This window comes from Solea senegalensis, linkage group LG2 (genome assembly GCF_019176455.1).
Source record: "Solea senegalensis isolate Sse05_10M linkage group LG2, IFAPA_SoseM_1, whole genome shotgun sequence".
Lineage (NCBI taxonomy): Eukaryota > Metazoa > Chordata > Actinopteri > Pleuronectiformes > Soleidae > Solea > Solea senegalensis.
This window is the reverse complement of record NC_058022.1, coordinates 30380500-30399455: the sequence shown is the minus strand read 5'-3', so window position 1 is coordinate 30399455 and position 18956 is coordinate 30380500. Positions and strand designations below refer to the sequence as shown.

Here is an 18956-nt window from a genome sequence, read left to right as displayed (position 1 = left end):
GAGGATGCGAGTTTAAATATGACACAGAGCAGCGTTCGTTCACTTTCAATCGGCGCCGCTATAAAAGTGTCTTCACTGCTCCAGTGAAAAATAAATCAGACGGAGCCAGAGTCTTCACCAACAAACCAAGAAAGTGAAGCACATTACAATGGGCCTTAAATCACTAAATAGTGTCTTTGTTTGTTTTTTAAATCCCATTACTTGTCTATAAAGACCTAAATGGTCTTGGGCTTCAATATGGTCATTCAGGTCATTTAGGTTTGCTTCGTGCTCCCAAATAAAAACCAAGCAGATTCTATTTCCTTCACTTCACAGTAAACTAATAACCGTGTGTATCAAAGCCATTGCACGTGTCTGCTATTCAATACCTTAGTTTTTACATGACTTGTGTTCTTGTTTTTTTTAATAATTCTGTTTCTTTGACGAGCTCTGTAGATAAACCTGCTTCCCTTCTGTACTTTCTATTGATTCTTCTTTCTTTCATCTAAATTCCCTTTCATTTGTGTTAATGGAAACGGCATTTCCTGCAGCTACTGCTTCACATTAAAAGCTCGCCACGAGGGGACCAGCAGGGGGCTTTTATTGTCAAGCAGCTGCGGCGCAGGATATAGAAGAGTGTGCGTTTGTGGCCAAGTTCACAGAGCTCAGTTGGCTGTGCTGTTGTTTCAAAAACATATGGTCACACTCGGCTCTGTTTATTCAGTTTATCGCTTTTCAACCTTGCTGGCATTGTGTAATTGATGTTTTATGGAGCCCCGGGGCAAGAATTCACTCCGAGTCCCCTTCTCACTCATCTGCTTACAACTATTTAGAAAATATATACTCAGAAGGAACCATAGTGGAAAAACAGAGCGTCGGAGTTCTGTTCCAAATGTGTAAAAATAAATCACAATAAATCAGTCGGTAGAGCCCACAACTCTGCACTTCAAGCACTAACCCAGGTTCCATTCCACCTGTGGTCCATTGCTGTCCAATAAATGCAAAAGTTTGTCGCTGTCGCCATGGTAACCAACCACACACTATCCTCCAGCCAGCTTTTCCTGATCAGTTTAACCATCTGTCCACTTTTTATTTGTATCTACGTCGACATCATTGTTCACATGACGATGAAAGCACCAAAAAAATGGTAGGTAACAGAGAGATGGTTTGGTCCGACGGTTGAGCGCCGTACACACGCACGAGGAGAGTGCCGACCAATCACACGCGCGCCAAAATATGACCATGACATAAGAACGTTCTACAGGTGTGTGACAGTGTCGAGTCGGGCTTCAGTCTAGCTTTAAATAGCTACTGAGACAGCAGTGGATCTGTGGGTGCAATATTCTAATAAGGTATCTGGTCGACTGCAGAGACACACTAACCCTTTAACACCTAACTGTCAAAATGTCCGCCTGGCCTTTTTTTTTGGCTTAATTTCACCATAAAAAGGACCTGAATAAAAATTTCCCAGGATAACTTTCAATATCTGGCAGTTATTTGCAATTTAAAATACTGTTTTAACAATTTAAAATGGAGACAAACAATAAGGTTTATTTAAAAAAAACACTGCAGTAAAGGAACAACAGATTGTGCGTGTTAAATTTGAAATTGGAGCAGTATGAAACATATTTACAATGACATTTTTTTGGGTCTCTCAATGTTTTTTTGTCTTTCAATGTGCAAAAACAGGCCAAAGAATGTGAAGTATGGACAGGTATTCTTCCCACTCTCTCCTCTCTGGCGATATAATAACCACATGTTGGCAACTTCTTGGCTTTCAGAAAGCATTGGATTTTTTCCCGATAGCACAAAGCGCCGCGCGACTACGGTAAAGCGCTCGGTGTTAAAAGAGTTAATACTGCTTTTTACACAATTTCATTGCAAGAAACTCATCATTTTATCAGTTCACAGCGCAGCCATGGGCGGGACCAGGCTCAGAGTTACTGGGGCACTGGTCTCTGTTGGACCTCCCCCGCAGAAGCGCTCCAGATGCCGACAGACAAGCATCTGTGGTTATTTCTCAAGGGAAGCAGCTGCAAGGTCAATGCATCTTATCGTATATATATATGTGCTTTTAACATCTTTTGGCCCAAGACTGAAAGAAAACGATGGAATAGTTAAAGTGACTTGCTGCGTTGGTCATGGTGAAGTTGTGCCACACTGCAGTGTGATTTGGGGAAGGGTGTGTTTTCACATCCACACACGCATCCTAAAAAGATTTCCCCCGTCCTCCCTCCTCCGCTCATCTCCCTCTGTTGTCTCCATCTGTATTCTCATCTATATTCCCTCTCTCTCTCCTCGTCTGTCTTTTATTTTCCTCTCCGCAGTGCACACGTTTCCAGAACACCTTCTCCCTGCGGCTCTCAGGCAACTAAATATAGGGACTGGTGCAGACAGCTCGGCCTCATAACAAATGGTAAGCAGAGCAGAGCAGAGCAGCGGTGGCGGCAGCGGCGGCGGCGGTTACGATGAACTGTGGCTTCACTTCAACACACAATGAGCAACATGCAACGGCGGCGGAGAGACCACATTAAATTCCTCACTGCAAACAATAAAAAAGGGGAACAGAAATTTGTCTGCTGTAGCAAGATAAGTGTGGCATCGCCATGCTGCTATTAATCAGGGCTAAATCTGTTCAAGTACCTTTTCAGTGAAATATGACCACATGAGTGTACTCGGTATCTAAGTGGTATCGAGACAAATATCATTTGCTTATAACTGAATATTGTGGGAACTCTGTTTTCCATACAAAGCAGCAGATTTATTGTAACGCACGCAGAGCAGGAAGCAGTGTGTCGAGTTGGCTTAGTTTCAAAGGCAGACAAAGTTTTGTATGGACTATTCCATAATCTTATAAAGTATGCATGTGTATGAGTATAAAATAACTGGGCCTTCATTTTATTGCCATAATTGGTATTTTTGTTTGAGCCAAGTCTACAATATCTTAAACAAAACATGTTTTCCACTTTATCTCATCACTAGACAGCCTTTTCTGACTGGAAACTGAAGTTAATAAACCACTTACTCTCTCGTACCAAAGTCCATATAGGGAAATTCTGCATTTTTATCTCACAGGAACAAAAGGAGCCGCTCGTCTACTACTCATTTGGTACGTTTTTGTGACTTGGCTAAATCCAAACAAATGATTTCCAAACACATTTTAACTTCCTGATGAAGGGAGCAGTGGATCAACAGTTCCTGTGTGCCACGATATAAAATTGCTGATTTCCTCTGTGGACTTTGGTGTGTGAGTGAAACACAACAAAACAATCTGACCCTGCAGTACTTGTTTTACTGACTCTTACAGAACATTGGATAAGGTCAGAGAGAGTGTTTAACAAAGTTCTCAGTGACCCCGAACACCAAAACCACCATCTTTGGCCAAAATGAATACTTCAGCAATTAGCATTTAGCTTTGTATTACTAGAATAGGGGTAGTATTTTTGAAAACTTGTGCTTCCCAACCTCAGTTTCCCCTGAGTCGAGAAATCTCTTCATTCTTTTTTTTGTTACGTGGTTACGGCTCGAAACTGCAGCGCTAATTCCGCACTTTTTAGACCCAGAATGTAAACAGTGTCCGCCATCTTTGCTAACAGTTATGCTAACAGGACCAAGTAACAAAGAAAAGAATGAAGATATTTCTCAACTCAGGGGAAACTGAGGTTGGGAAGCACAACTTTTCAAAAATACTAGCCCTATGCTAGTAATACAAAGCTAAATGTGAATCGGTGAAGTATTTCCTTAAGTTAATCAGCCACCTTATACTCGACTTCTGGTGATTCTGCTGCAGCAAACAAAAGGAGGCACAAAAAATGTGTTTTTCTCTGAACAGGATTGAGCTAAAAGCTACAAAATCTATTTGCTGTTGCAGTTTAGTTCCACCAAACAACTAGCCTGAATTGCAAATACAATATTCTAAATATTGTCAGGCACTGGCACCAAATACACACAAATATTACAACACATGTCACACTAAAGCAGCTTTCGTTTTCGCATAATGCAATTGGGTTAAATCAATCCACATGTATCACCTGGAAATGTAAGATATTGCATTAGACTGCTCATATCTGAAGATGTGGAGGTGTAAAATCTGTGCCGTTGCCATGATGGCTGCGGAGGATATTTGAAAAAGTAGAAGCGTGGTTCTAAATGACAAAAGTGGAGCTGACATTGTTATCACAGAACATCAGTTCTGACAAACATTTGATCGTTTCTTCAAGAAGAATTTTTACACTTGGCAACTGAGGATTCCCGATGTCTTTACACTTCCCCTCAAAGAGCCTGACAGCACATCCAAAACAAACTCAAACTGCGTCATCCGTTACATCACACGTGCGGCTTTAAATGCCATGATGATGCAAAATTATGCAGCTATGAGTCAGGCTTTGTAAATCCGTTCCTGTGGGAGGAATGTCTCCTAAGGTCACGAGGGAGGTGAGACTCCACAGAGCGATACTGCGTGTTTACGGCAGAGGAAAGTCAGAGAAGGCTACAGCCTTGAAGAGAGGGGTTTCAATGCAAACTTTTCCCATCAAAACATTTGATATCATCAGCCACCTCTTAGACTCAAAGATAGTCTCGGGGAAACAGACATTCAAAACCCAAACGTATAATGTCAAAGATGCAAGATAAAGTATCTGTGCGAGCCAGAAAAACGACTTTCATCCTAAAGACGGGGACAAAGTGAGATGCACGTCGCTGTGGAGATACCAGCTCTGATACCAACGGATCACTTTTCTCCTGCACTGAATGTTCGGGGGCTGATTGATGTTTGCCGCAGAATGAGCCAAGTCACGGGAAAAGGGCACGGATGTAAGACGGCGGGAACGTGTAGGTACCTCACGACTCCGTTCAATTAAACAACGGCTATCGATGCGTCAGAATCTCTCTTAGTCGTCTTTTCCTGAGGAAACCAAGGAAATACTTCAACAGCTAACTGCCAAACTGAAGAAAAAATGTTTTAATCTTTCGAGAATAAACTTGTAATATTATGACTTTTTTCTCATCAGTTTGGCCCTAATACTGTGTTGTACTTTAAACATAGGCATAAGAAAATATTGAGATAAATCACTGACTCTGCTCGTTCTGTATTCCTCTGTTAGTTCTCTAATTAAGAGGCATGTAATTCTTCGATATTTGCTGTTTTTTTCCATTTATTAATTTTCCCGCAAATTCATAATAGTTCAAGAGAGCATTACACTGCGTCGGAGAATCTTTTTTTTCCCCCCCGACCCCTTTGGTGAGAGTATTTGTTTAATTTGCATGCACTTATCTCACGCTGTGTGGGCCACTCGAGGCTGAAGTGAAATATTTGAACCGTCTGTGGAAAAATGCAGAAAAAAAAGCACCTCCTCCACTACATTTACTAGCTGATTGGCACTGGGAAAACTAAGCACATAATAGCTGGAGGTGATGAAATCCAACAAACCAGACACGCAATCAGGGCCGAGAATGATGCATCACACGTCGTCTCCGCTCAAGTGTGAATCAACTTACTTGATTTTAAATACGTCTTACGTAAGAATGATATCAGAGAGTCATTAGAACATTCATGCCGTGTGTCGTGTCGGCCTAATTAAGCGAATTAAAGACTTAAAAAGGTATTTAAGAAATATAAGCTCAGGAGGATTTTGACTGCCCAACCCCGCAATTGTCAATGCAAATGTTGTAGCTTTCCACAAGCAGCCAGCTGGTGAAACAGTGGGAGCCAATTAGTCCTTAAGTCAATCACTGAATCAATAATTCACTTTTCAGATTCAATTAGCCTCCTCCAAACTAATTAAAGCCCCAGATAGGTGGACTCACCCAGAACCCCGAGTCGGTAGTTGATTGTGATGACGATGACGTTCCCGTAGCTCGCCAGGATGCTGCCGTCGATCATGTTCCCAGTCCCTTCCATGTAGGAGCCTCCGTGGATGTAAACCATGACTGGCTTCAGCCCATTCTCATCGTGGATATCTGCAAGGAACAACAAAATACAAGAATTAAACTTTACATTTCATTTTGAGATCAAAACTGAAAACATGCTTTGTCCATTATGCAAAAACATGGCGGTCCAGAATGGCGGCCTCCTGAGAGCTAAGTATAATTATTTTATCTTCAATTTCTTCCAAATCACAACAAATTTTGTAATAAAAGTTAATCTTGACCTTTGCCCACCAGAATCACCAATTCCTACTCACACATAAGTGTGGATTTAATTAATCTTGTTGCTTAAGTGATGGCGATATGGTGTCGGCTGCTGCTAAGAAAACAGCCAAGTGAAGAATAGCCTTGTCCTTGTTAGAGCTAAAAAGAATAAATGTGATTTGATTGGCAAACATCTGTGTTTGGAACACTGAATGATATGTGATCATATTGATTGGCTGGTGTTTGGAAAGCAGCACATTTCTCACCTTCTGCCACACACACACAAACGCAAAGTGAATTAATGAGCCACATTTCAGCAGAAGCCTCCACCATGTACGTGTGACTGCAGCATAAGTGGATGAATTAGCAAAGTAAACTAAATGCAAAGCAACTACCCGAGATCATCAAGGGCCCCAAAGGCCCTATAGGTTTACAGAGTGGCAATTCAATTAACTGCACTTGTTTGGCATAGTGCACTGCATCAAAGTCAAAGACCTTACAGCCACACCTTCATTTTAATGATATATAATGACCCAGTGTCCAAATCTACTTTAATGACTAAAATATTTCACTCAGCATTTTACGTCTGTGGTGCATTTTCTTTCATCCAATCACATTAACTTTGTGAGCTCGGAGGGAGTCTGAAGCAAATGGGTGAGTTTCTCTACTTTTTTTCACGAGTGAGTTCATCATCTTTACATCTATATACAGTATATATACACATATACATATACACACATATATATATATATATACATATATATACACATATACATATATCCATATATATACACACATACATATATATACATGGGCGGGCCGCATGTAATCGATTGGAGGGCCACATGTGGACCCCGGGCCACCAGTTTGACACATGTGAGCTAGATGAAGCAGAGGCTAGGCCATTAGCGACTGAAAACTCCACTGCAGCACACAAGTGGAGGATACTGGAAGTGGAGAAGCAGGTCATCGCCCTGATGGAGAGTTTGGATATACCAAGAACTACAGCAGGCGCCTAAATATCCGTGTGGTTGGCGTGGCAGAAGACACAGAGACGGGGCAACTCTGGATATAAGAGTCATCTCAAAATCATATCCTGATGACTATAATCCAATGCTTCATCTTCATTTCCCCAGTGTATGAGACCAGGATTCTTGTTGCACTCGACTACAATGTGCACTGGAAAAGACCAATGCTGAAAACCAAAGAAGGCAAAGAGGGGCGTGTCCACTATATAGATAATTGTTTTCTAGGCAAGTAATATTTGTTGACTTTTTCACTCAGCACCGTTATGTCATAATGATATTAAATTAATTCAAAACACTTCATTTGTCCCAGAGTGGGGGAATTAATCAAGGCACAGAAAAACACCAGCAGATCCAGCTGAAAGAGACGACCTACACCTTCATCCCTGAGCTACAAACAAGGATGATTCCCGCCTTTACGGCAGCATATCAACAACAATCATACACTGAGTTGACCCTATTATGTAACGTCAGTCTCTTCAACAGGACGTAGCTTCTAGACTGATGCTGATGTGGACTGAACACAGCTGGAGTTCACCACACTTTTGATTCACGCAACAATAAAACACGGAATCATGTGCCTCTCAGGATCGTTCACGACAACCCACACCTCTTGTCACGTGACTCTGTTTCTTCTTCTGAAACTCTGTTCACCTTTGGTCTATGTAAACGACAAAAAACAGGGCCGAATTCAATAGAACATTATTTTAGATTATTACATAGAAGAGCACTCAAGGATTGTTGATGTTAAGAGTTGTGCTTTGTCCGTGATGAGAATTTACCACGGCACAATGGCACTTGGTACAATGGTACTCTGCATATTGCTCAGGGGATGCTGTATTTAGACCAGATGAATAGAGCACCTTGTTTACAAGGCTCTCCAGCAGTGATTATAGCTGGATGATTAGTACATGTGTAGGTGGTGATTATAAATTAAGAGTAGGTCCTTCGCCTGAGATGAGATGGAAGGAGACACTTACAATCTTCAGCACAAGCCGAGGTAGCCTTAAATCATCCAGCAGCGTCTTCTTTGGCAGCTGACTCCTCTGGGCTCTCAAAACAGACTATAATGTTTGTGAACACATGTTTTGGTTTTGTTTTTTTCCACTTCACCCCTTTAACCCCAGGAAAAAAATAAATCAAGTAAAAAGAAGACAAAAGTAGTGAGTAGGAGTGTTGTTGTCCTCACACACTGGCCAGCATGCCTCAGCTCTCCTGTGCTACAGTAAGCCTGGAACCAACAGCTGAATGAACCCATTATCACCGGCCCAGTCACCCAGGCTGCTTGGAAGTTTCTCAAATGTCATTCAGGATGAGCGCAGCCGCTGAGGAAAATAACACACTGAGAAGAGAGCTGGCCAGCGAGAGAGATTCAAATGATTCATGATATTGTGCTGACTGTGAGTTCCCAAATAATAGCTTTTATCCACCTCAACTGTGGAGAAGAGGCCCTTTATTTGAAACTGGTTTATATTAAAGACAGGATGTTATTGTTAATGTATCCGTTTTATGATCTCTTCCTGAGGAGCCCGTCTATTTTCCAATACAAACTAGACATAAACACTATTGTCCTAAGTCACCGACACCGAGCTTCCATTTTCCGGTGAAAAATACAACATAATGTCAGTGATCAACACTTGAGTCGCATATTTAAAAGGGACAGCTCAGCTTCTTTTGTGAAGTGTGGATGTGTGTGACGCACGGACGTCAGTGGCTCACATTAGCAAAGGGCTTACTAAATCAAATCACCTGCTTAAGTCTACAAAATATATGGTATGGTACGGTTGCCACTTTATATCTGTGAACCTGGAATCACTCATTCCCTGCACCAAAACCCATCAACAGGCTGCAGGAAGATGCTGCAGCACCCCCTACTGACAAGGGGTGGAACAAACAGTGTGTAGTTTGTTTTTCACTCTTTAAAATAAAATAAAATGAAATAATTTGTTTGTTTGGTAATATATGGTAAATGGTTTGTATTTATATGGAGCTTTTCTAGTCTTGATGACCACACTACAGTTTTGTTATTCACCCATTCATTCACTATCAAGCCAGGGAATCAAACCCACAACCTACACATTGAAGGACAACTCGCTCTACCTTTTGATAATGGTGTCGTAGCTCCTGACATGTGCTTCTTGCACGCTGTATGCTATACAGAAAGTCCCGTGCACACGCCCATAGATAAAATCAGTAATTTTACATCACTGTACACAGTTGTTGATCCACCGCTGCCTCTATCAGCAATTTCAAACAAGCTGTTGTGTGACTTCAGGGTTCAGGTGTGACTTCAGGGTGTCATTGCTGGCTAATTCCTGAGTGAACACCCTTTATCTGTTCAATTAGATATTTGTTTTTATTTCTAAATGATATCTAGTGTTAGTTGGGGAACATGTCTTTCAGAGACAGCTTAACACTATGTGGTTTGGTTTTAAAGAGGACGCCTGCTGCTCACACCAATTATTGTCTCTCTTCCAGTTGCTGCAGGCCATGACAAATGGAAAACTAGCTGTACTGTGTGCTGTGAATGTTGTACCTAAGCAGGCTTGGCAAGAGGCAACACAACCAGCCAGGCAGGCAGGCAGGCAGGCATGGGGCAGGTGGAGTGTATCATTCTCCACTGGCATGAAGGAAAACAGCGGTGGAAGTCAAAACAAAGTCTTGGGGGCAGGTTATTAATCACCACTGTCCTCTGAAAATGGTGCCTTGGCTTTTTGCTAATGCCCCTGCATCTATTCTGCAACTCCTCACCTGCAACCAAGCGTCGGCATGAGGGGGTAAACGGTAAGTGTGAGGAGGATATGACCACCCTAGACCTACCCCTGTCAAATCTATTCTAGTTAAAAATCCAAAGCTGTTAATTACAGAGCGGGACGTGGAAGGTTTCTGTCTGTGTTCATGGACGTCAGGTGCAGGGAAGACGGAAAAACAACCTTGAAGAGGCAGATGCACATAGGAGCATGACCGCTGCCATTAAGTTGTCATCGTTTCTAACGGCTACACATCTAATGACACACACACACACGCTCGGTTGGCTCTCCATCAAACAAACAGCCCAATTGACTGTTACTACCCATTTCTTAGTTAGAATTGAGGAGAGGAGGGAGAGAGGGACTCTCTGATCCGGTCGAAGGATCCCCTGCAGATTCCAAGCTATGCTTTATAGGCGCAGGAGGAGAGGGTGGTCTCCAGGCGTAGTGTTCCAATCCTGTCAGCAAGGAGTGCACTTAAAACTAAAGAAATCTAACGACTTCAAGTGCTCTTACTACCGGAGTGTCTCGCTCTCTGTGCTCTCTGGGGCCTGCGGAGCTGCCTGGGTGACTGTGCGGCAAGTTTGTCCCAGACATTCATCACTGACACCCGAGCCAAAGGGATAATATATTCCTCCACTGGCAGCGTGGTGTTGCATGCATTACTCATCTTTACTTGGGTGAGGGGGTGGGATGGAATGGTGCAATAGTTGTGAGGGGGGAAGTGTGGGGAGGGGGGCGCCTATGTGAATTTTCCATTGCCTCAAGTGTCGTCTACTGTTAACGGGACAAATACAAATGGCAGTTAATCAAGGCGATGTAGAACAAGCACCCCGCCACCACCGCCGTCTGTCCCATCATGCTCTACCACTCAATGCACTCTACTTCCTGTTCAATACAGTTCCACTCACGTGCCAAAACACAGCCGGCCTCTTCCCTCCAGAGTCACAGAAAGTCGTTATTTGGCACAAAAATCTGTCACAAACGGCTGAAGAGCGAGCGAAAGACGGCGCGAGGATCGCCGCGCGTCGTAAAAAGTACCAAATAAATAAAAATGAGTGGTCATACGAGAGCATACGCATATGAATATTTAAGAGTGGCAGCAACGTAATTCCTGTGTCAATCACCAACATTGTTTTATGCCCAGAACAAGCCTCAGACATGGATATTTACTCTTACTGAAAACATGGCTGCCAGAGGGTAGAAGGAAAAACAGATTTTAGCATTTCAATAAAAAAGCTCACATTGTAAGTCTTTCATATCTTAAGAATTTTATTTATTTAACAGCCTGCTCCTACTGCGAATGGACAATTGTGAACCGTTCTCTCTGTCAATGTTTTTTCACTTTGTGCCACTTCATATGAATGAAGGATTGTATATTTAGTGGATTGACAACTGCTGTGTGCCCTGATGTAAAATTGCTGCTTCTATCATGGGTATCATGAGTGAAGGGTTTCTACAACACAAACCTCAGTTTCCAGTGAGAGACATAAGAGTGGAGAGCACATTAAGTGTGAGTTAAGCCGTCGACAGTGCAGCCAGATTTCTCTGCAGCAGTCGCTGAGGTATAGGTGGAACCACAGGGGAGCCGCGGAAGTAATTCATTGCCACTGCAGATGTTCAAACAGTCAGAGTACATAGATTCTGCACACTCTCCTAAAATCTCCGGCAGTGCCTGAGGACATGCTCTGCCAAGATCTCTCTCCATATACAGATGTTTTCTCTGGGTGCACACCTTTTTGAGTATAGTTGCAGAAACTAGGAACCTAAAAAGCCAACACTTGTGCTTTTACTACTTCTAACTCTTCTATTTTCGCTTGCATCTCCATCTCTGTTACACTAAAAGCAGGCTGGGAACATCTCAGTGGGATCACTAATGCCAACATGATCAAAGGCCTTGGATGTTATGTCACAATTCCAGTGTGGATGTTGAATTTTTCGCCCACACCTGCTGTAGAAAGATGTTTTTTTCTCTTATATCCATTAAACAACACAGTCTCCCTGGGATCTGGATCTTTTCGATGCTAATTCAACATACAGTATATGGTAGTTAGGGAAAGGTTTATATGGGATTTTGTTAATATTAATGCAAACAGCTGCGCTGCTTCTAGTCCATGTTTGTTTCAATAAAAAAAAGTTGATTGTGGTGAATTTCTGTTACTGGCATAATCTATAAAAAACACACTATTGTATGACATCACAACAACATTTCCGTGTTTGGTTTTGAACGGTGTTTTGGTGCTTTCCAGGTATTTTGCCCGGAGACCATGCTGTTTAATGATTGGCTCCAAGTCTGTAACAGGTAATGGCAGAATTAAATGCTCTAAACAGGTTTAGAGTCCCATGGGTCCCCAGGAGGTTTAGATGGGCCAAGCCAAAGAGGAAAACCTTGCCGGGTCAGTGGTAGGCCAGACTGTGCTGTGACGAGTAATGGAAGTACGATGAAGAATGCACGATGAAAATTACATCCAATATTCCCCTCTGGAGGAACATCGATAAAAAACAAAAAAAAACTGCCCATAAGAATGTGTTTCAGAAATGTCACTGCTTCTTCTGGCACTTGAGTGTCTGCGTTCCCCAGAAGACAAACGTCGTCTAATAACTAAGAATGTCTCCTGTGGCAGGTTCAGCGATAGAATACCCAGCACAGAGCAAGAAGGAAACTGCACAATTTAGTTATTATCATGCAGAGGAGTGAGATGTTAATTTAAAAAAAGGGAAGAAAAGTGGCAAAAAATGTCTATGTGCCACTGACGAACAAATTTCTACTGTCAAAACTACACGGGTTACTGTTCATGCTTCACCGAGCGATGAAGGAAGCGTAGAAAAGGAAAAAAGGGGACCAAAAATGAATTCATAAGAGGAGGCAAAAGAACATGCAGAGCACAATTCAGATCACATTTGAGTTAGTAAAAAAAAAGAAAACCAGGGACCTCCTGCCTCAGAAAAGAATCCAAAGAGAAACGAGGCTGTCACAAAAACGAAGAGCTGAGTGGAGAAGTGTCAAGAAGCACTTTAAAGGAAGGGGGGAAAAATAGCAGGGGATTAAAAGGGGTCAAATGAAGTTGATTAAAAAAAGGTCTGTAAGTTTGCCGTCATGCATCAGTGCCAGGCTGGTCTTTGGTTGGTCAAAAGGGGGATAAGATAGAAAATACCTTTATTGCGGCCACCATTACTGCTGAAATCTGCGGCTTGACTGTTTGCTCCTGGTGTTGAGGAGAAAAGTAGAATAAAAGGGGAGACATTTTAAAAAAGAGAGAGAGGAAAAAAAAGTGATCTCAGCCAAAAAAAACAAAAATAACATGAAAAAGGTCAGGGTGCTACGAGAGGAACAACACAGTGAACCCGACCAAGCTGTGACATGATCAAGAACACAGCAGCAGCAGCCTGGCAGGGTCAACACAGCAATTTGTGACAGAACAATCTGCAGAAACAAATCTGCCACACTGCTGGGACACACACTCTCATTAACTGTAGTGTGTTGTGGCAAAGCAGGCGATTCAGTCACCAAGACCTTCCGCCTGTCATGGCTGTTGAATTCACGACATTCCAGTTGAAAGGCGTAAACAAACACAACAACAAGGTTTTGTTCCATCATAATCATGTGCTCATTAATGCCATGAAGGGAGCATCTGACCCGACTCACCGCAATACTTCATATACCATCATTTTAAAAGAAGTTCATTTGTACGAGGTATTAACACAGAGTCAGCGCTGACCAGACGATAGGGAAAAATCTACGCTCACTAAAGTCTAAAACATCATGGGAATATGGTTGGAAAAGCCTTAAGTGACTGGAAACTGACATCTGGAAACTGCTTGCTCTCTAACACCAAAGTCTGATTGATAAAATCTGTGATTTTAGCTCGCAGGGCCAGGAGTTGATGGTCTACTGCTGCCTCATTTTGGTATGTTTGTGTCTTTTAGGTTCATTTAAATGAATCCACAAGTCCTTAAAGTCACAAATGAACACATTTGAACTTACTGGGGGAGATAGCAGTCTGTCTCACAGTGAGATAAAGCAACAGCCATGTACAGAATTAAGATCCATGTTTTTACTAAGACTGAGCCTCTGTGCTTCAGGCTAGGTTTCTGTGTATTCTGCCTTGCATACTTGGAAGTGTGTCACTTGTTTATGTATCAAAGCGTTTGCCAAAATATCCCATTCAAACATTGGACTCTGTTGACTTGACAGACTTCAGAAGAGACGCAAACAGAATCAAACAAAACATTTCCCGTGCAGAAGAAAACCAGGAAACCAGGCAGCGATAGCGACTATGAGCTGAATCCAAGCTCACGGGACAGGTGACCTATACGGTTGTTTCTTTAGTGTTTCAGGACGGAGAACGCGTCGCTATGCCAGCTGGTGTCTTGCCAGGTAAACATTAACAGCCGCCAACAGGCTGAGCCAACAACAATATAGGAGACACAACAGACACAAGTTTAGTCTTCTGTGGTTTGGATGAAAAAGTCTCTCTTCTACCCAGACTAAGATAGACACTTTCACCTGGCCTAATGTTTAGCTTTAACGTCTTAAATAGTGGCTAAGTGGCTGATTACATGGTACACACAGCAATGAAAGTCAGCGACAACACCACGGTCAGACACACAATAGAGAGGGCGCGTTCCACTAGCTTCCAGCCAAAAGCTTCAAGGTCAATTTAAGATGCATGATTTAAAAGGTCTGGTGTATAACAGTTAAGAGTTTTATTGACCATAATTCATCACATGACCCAGACATAAAGGATAATCACTTTAAAACAAAATGGTTTAGGTTTTGTAGCCTTAACTCACAAACTAGTCAGAGGAATGACATTGTTTCTGATGTGTGAAGGCCACCGTAGTTCCTGGACATTGTCCTCCCGTTTGTTACAATCTGCAGTCTCACCACTAGATGTCACTAATTCTTACACACTGGCCCTTTAACGTCAGTTTGGTGTGCAAAAAACAAGGATGCACCACAACCCTGTGCAATCAGGTTAAATATCATAATGACAATTTTCTAAAGATGTCTGTCTTTATGGAAGTAAGAATTCAATGCTATTATCATTATTATTATTACAACAACAGTGTGATAATGATGCATATCGTTTTGTGTATTATTACTGCCTCCGTGTAATAAACTGAGAAAGAAATGTAGCCCATTATCCACAATGCAATTCTCCTCAAGTTATTACGCCGAGCAAAATCTATCATCTGTACGTCCTAATTGTACTCTCACCTCTATGATGTGTACTGCAGCATTCACTGATCAGCAAATAGTGGCCAATGGCTCTCAACAGGCACATAATGTGTTAGCACGGCCAGGGCGGTGGAGTGTTTGCACAATATAGCCGTTTAGTGAGAGAGCGAGCAGCACAAACATGGGCCAGTGCCATGTCAGTGTAACCCAGCCAAGCATGAACAGCCACATCTGCTCAGACAGGTCGCACATAAACACACAAATCTATGTACAACACACAAGCTGCAATAAACCAAAACACAAAAGTACATAGGAATCCACCTGGCCACACAGCGGAGTAGTGGCTAGCCCTGCTGCCCTGCAGCAAACACAACAGGGTTTGTGACCGGGTCTGCATGGAGTTTGCATGTTGTCCCAGTGTGTGTGTGTGTGTGGGTTTTCTCTGGGTTCACCAGTTTCCTCACACAGTCCAAAAACATGCAGAGGTTAATTGAACCCTCTAAATTGGTTCTTTGCTGCACCCCCCTCCCCTTCACTCTGTGCCAGCTGTGATTGGTTCCAACAACCTGCGACTCTCATGGGGAGGATAAAGTGGTACACGATGAAGGAATTAAACCCTGAATGTATGTGACTGATTTAAATGAGTAGTGATCAGTGGCAGTTGCCTACTCTTAAAAAGGTAGAAGGCTCATTTCAGGGCCCAGTTATTTATATTTATTTATTTATTCATATATATATATATATATATATATATATATATATATATATATATATATATATATATATATACACACATATATATATATATATATATATATATATATATATATATATATATATACACACACACATACACACACACAAACATTTACATATATATATATATATATATATATATACAATATACATTTATATATATATATATGTATATATATATATATATATATATATATATATATATATATATATATATATATATATATATACACATATTGAGAGGAAACGCGATGATGATGATTCTATAATAGTGTTTTTATTTATATCTACTTATGAAAATGGGCTATATCGCCAAGCAAATAACACAAAGCAGAGGTGTCAAACTGGTGGCCCCCCCAATCGATTATATGTGGCCCACCAATCACTATCTTGTTATAATCTTCTTTTAAACACAGTGAGGTGAAAGAGTGTAGACAGAATATAATACTGACTGTATTTGCTATAAAAGTAATAAAGACATTCATTTGTAATTTTCACATTATTAAATATATTACATTCAATATAAAATGACATAAATGTATATATATGAGCATGTTAGTTGTTTTAATTATAGTGCACATAATTATTTAGATGATTTTGGATGTTTTGGATGTTATTATTGTGAACAATACACAGATTCCATGTCAAAACAAGCACTTTTACTTTGAAATTCAGTGAAATATCATCATGAATATCTTTTTTAACAGTTGTAGACGTTTAATGGCCCCCAGGTCATTTGAGTTTGACACCCCTGGTCTACAGACTCCCATTTGCAAAATCCACAAAGGACTGTCAAAAACTGGTTCTGCCTTTCAGACAGTTCTTCCAATCATTATGCAGAAGCCCAGCGTCCATGCCCGCCCCACTGCTCCACTGACTCCGAGAGAAGCTGAGCTTCCCTGGAAGTGACGTTTTTGCTGCATCTTCCCAATCACCATTAAGCTCACCACAGTGGAAAAAAAAAACCTACTCTGTGCCATCCCATAGAGAACAGTTGAAGCTGAGCTAAGTGGTTTTAATGCGGAGGCTGCTACGGGAATACGAAAATCATGTGCGACGATCCATCATCCGTGACAAACAGCTGATTCTAAACAAACCAGTGACAGGTTCTGATCTGGTTCTAGGGCATGTTTAGTATTGAAATGTGAATACAACACAGTACATATTTAGAGGATATCATATGTAGGAGCTCATTATTCTGAACCAAAATCAAGTCACTTATTTAAAGGGTTTAACGTGATAGTTCAAGTTTTCTTTACGTGTGACAAATCACATGATAGGCTCCTGCGAGGAAAGGGCTAAGATATGTGTCATGCTTTTCAATCCGCCTCCTCTCGGTAATGAGACTATAAAGTACATCCTATACCGTTGAAAGTCATCTCAGAGCATTTTTATTTGCTTCAGTGCATTTTGAAATTTTCTTTACTGTGCCTGCTGCCAGTGACCATTAGCGACCACCGTGTACGAGTGCACTTTAGCTGTCGTTACATTAGCTCTGCACCTAATGACAAAATGTATCAACTAAAAAAGAGAAAAAAAAGAAAGGTCTGGAAGACATTAGTGTATAATAATAATATGAAAGATGGGAATACTGCACAACACAGTGCACTTAAGTAATCAAATTATTGCTGCACAGTTGCACAATTTCCTCAATGCCAGTTTTATGACACAAAGTGAAGTCAAAGTTGTTTCAGTTTCTCTCTAAAACTGCAGTCATGCACCTGGATGCTGGATTGCCGACTCATATTGAAAACAAAATAACCACAATAATATTTTTGGATACTAAAAAAAACCACCTGAAAAGTCATGTTTCTCTTTTTGTGAGATTATTATATTATTTATATAAATTATTCTTAAAACATAAAATGGTCACTGATGTTACAATGATTAATTTACAGGAAGAGAATAAGCAGTGAAGTAAAGCTGATATTTGATAAATACGGTTTTGTGACAGAAATATACAATGGAGAGTTGTACAAGTTTAAAAAAACAAATATATTAAGTGGATGTTGTTTAACTTTATTTCCTACAACACATCAGGCAGACTGTGAGTGAAGCACAGATCTGGACTCTCGGCTCCGGCAAATAAAGCGAGAGGAGAGCGGAAGTGCTGACTTTACAACCAACAAAATGACATAATCTCTTGATGTGTTTGGCATCGAGCTAGCAGGTAAATAAAAGCAAACAGCAGTGGCTTCTGGGAAAATGCAGTCTTAGAGCAATTTTATCCCTCCGTTTCCCTCAGTTTACTTCATTTCATCTGTATAAAGTGCAGCAAAGACTAGTTTAATTAAAGAAAGCAGCTTTTTCCTAACGCTGCGCAAAAAAGCTGAGAAATGTCTTGGGTTTGCAAGCTCGGAATAAATCACTGCTGCTGCTGCCGAAGCTATAAACTGCCTGTAGCGCTCGTGGAAAGGTTACGTGGTGGAAACAGACCACTTTCACACCGAGCCGCGTCTTACGGTTGAGCCGAGCATTGAGCAGCAAAACAAATTCCAAGAGATGTTGACAATTAAAAATGAAATGAGCGTTTTCTCTCCCTCATCTTCCCTCAACAGCTGCGTGTTACACCAAACCCCCAGTCAGTCAGTGTGCTGCTCCACACGTACAATCACAGGATCAACCCACAGTGGCAGTCTCATGATTCCATTATGATTATCACGTCAACTATTCAATTTGAACCCACCATCCATCGCATCTTGGGTTTTCTACACCGATGCACGCGGCGCTCCCATTTTCATCAGTCATTACAAGTAGTCAGATAAATATGAACTTGAATATTAGTTGAAATATCCTATTCCCCCAAAACAAAATGAATGCCTCTGCAGCTCCAGTATTTTGGCCAATTATCCATAAAGTGGTGATGGGTCCATCTACATCTGGAACCAATTAAACATCATCAGAAGTTACCCTGATGTATACTAGTGATGAAAACAGATTGACACGCTAAAAACCACAATATTTCATGGCACGATAGCATATTGATAGTGGTTGGCAGCCTGTCCTTAGCCACAGTTTACTGTCAGAGCTTTTCTTAAAATGGGTGGAAAAATGCAATATATCATATCAGGACCATTTTATCAGGATTATGTATCATATCCCCAGATTCTTGCCAATATAGTATACTCTGCTTTA

The 18956-nt window shown here is 41.3% G+C and overlaps 1 protein-coding gene across 3 annotated transcripts in view; it reads right to left on the bottom strand.

The window, feature by feature from the left end:
• Window positions 1-18956, bottom strand: part of nlgn4xa (neuroligin 4 X-linked a) — a 73502-nt gene that overhangs the window by 38799 nt on the left and 15747 nt on the right. For 2 of the 3 annotated variants that reach the window (XM_044019649.1, XM_044019648.1), the window contains exons 3-4: window positions 13039-13089; window positions 5785-5937 (exon numbers count right to left, since the gene is read on the bottom strand). In XM_044019649.1, the coding sequence (XP_043875584.1) occupies window positions 5785-5937; window positions 13039-13089 (204 nt within the window). The remainder of the gene's footprint in view (window positions 1-5784; window positions 5938-13038; window positions 13090-18956) is intronic. The other variant, XM_044019650.1, reaches the window with a different exon arrangement.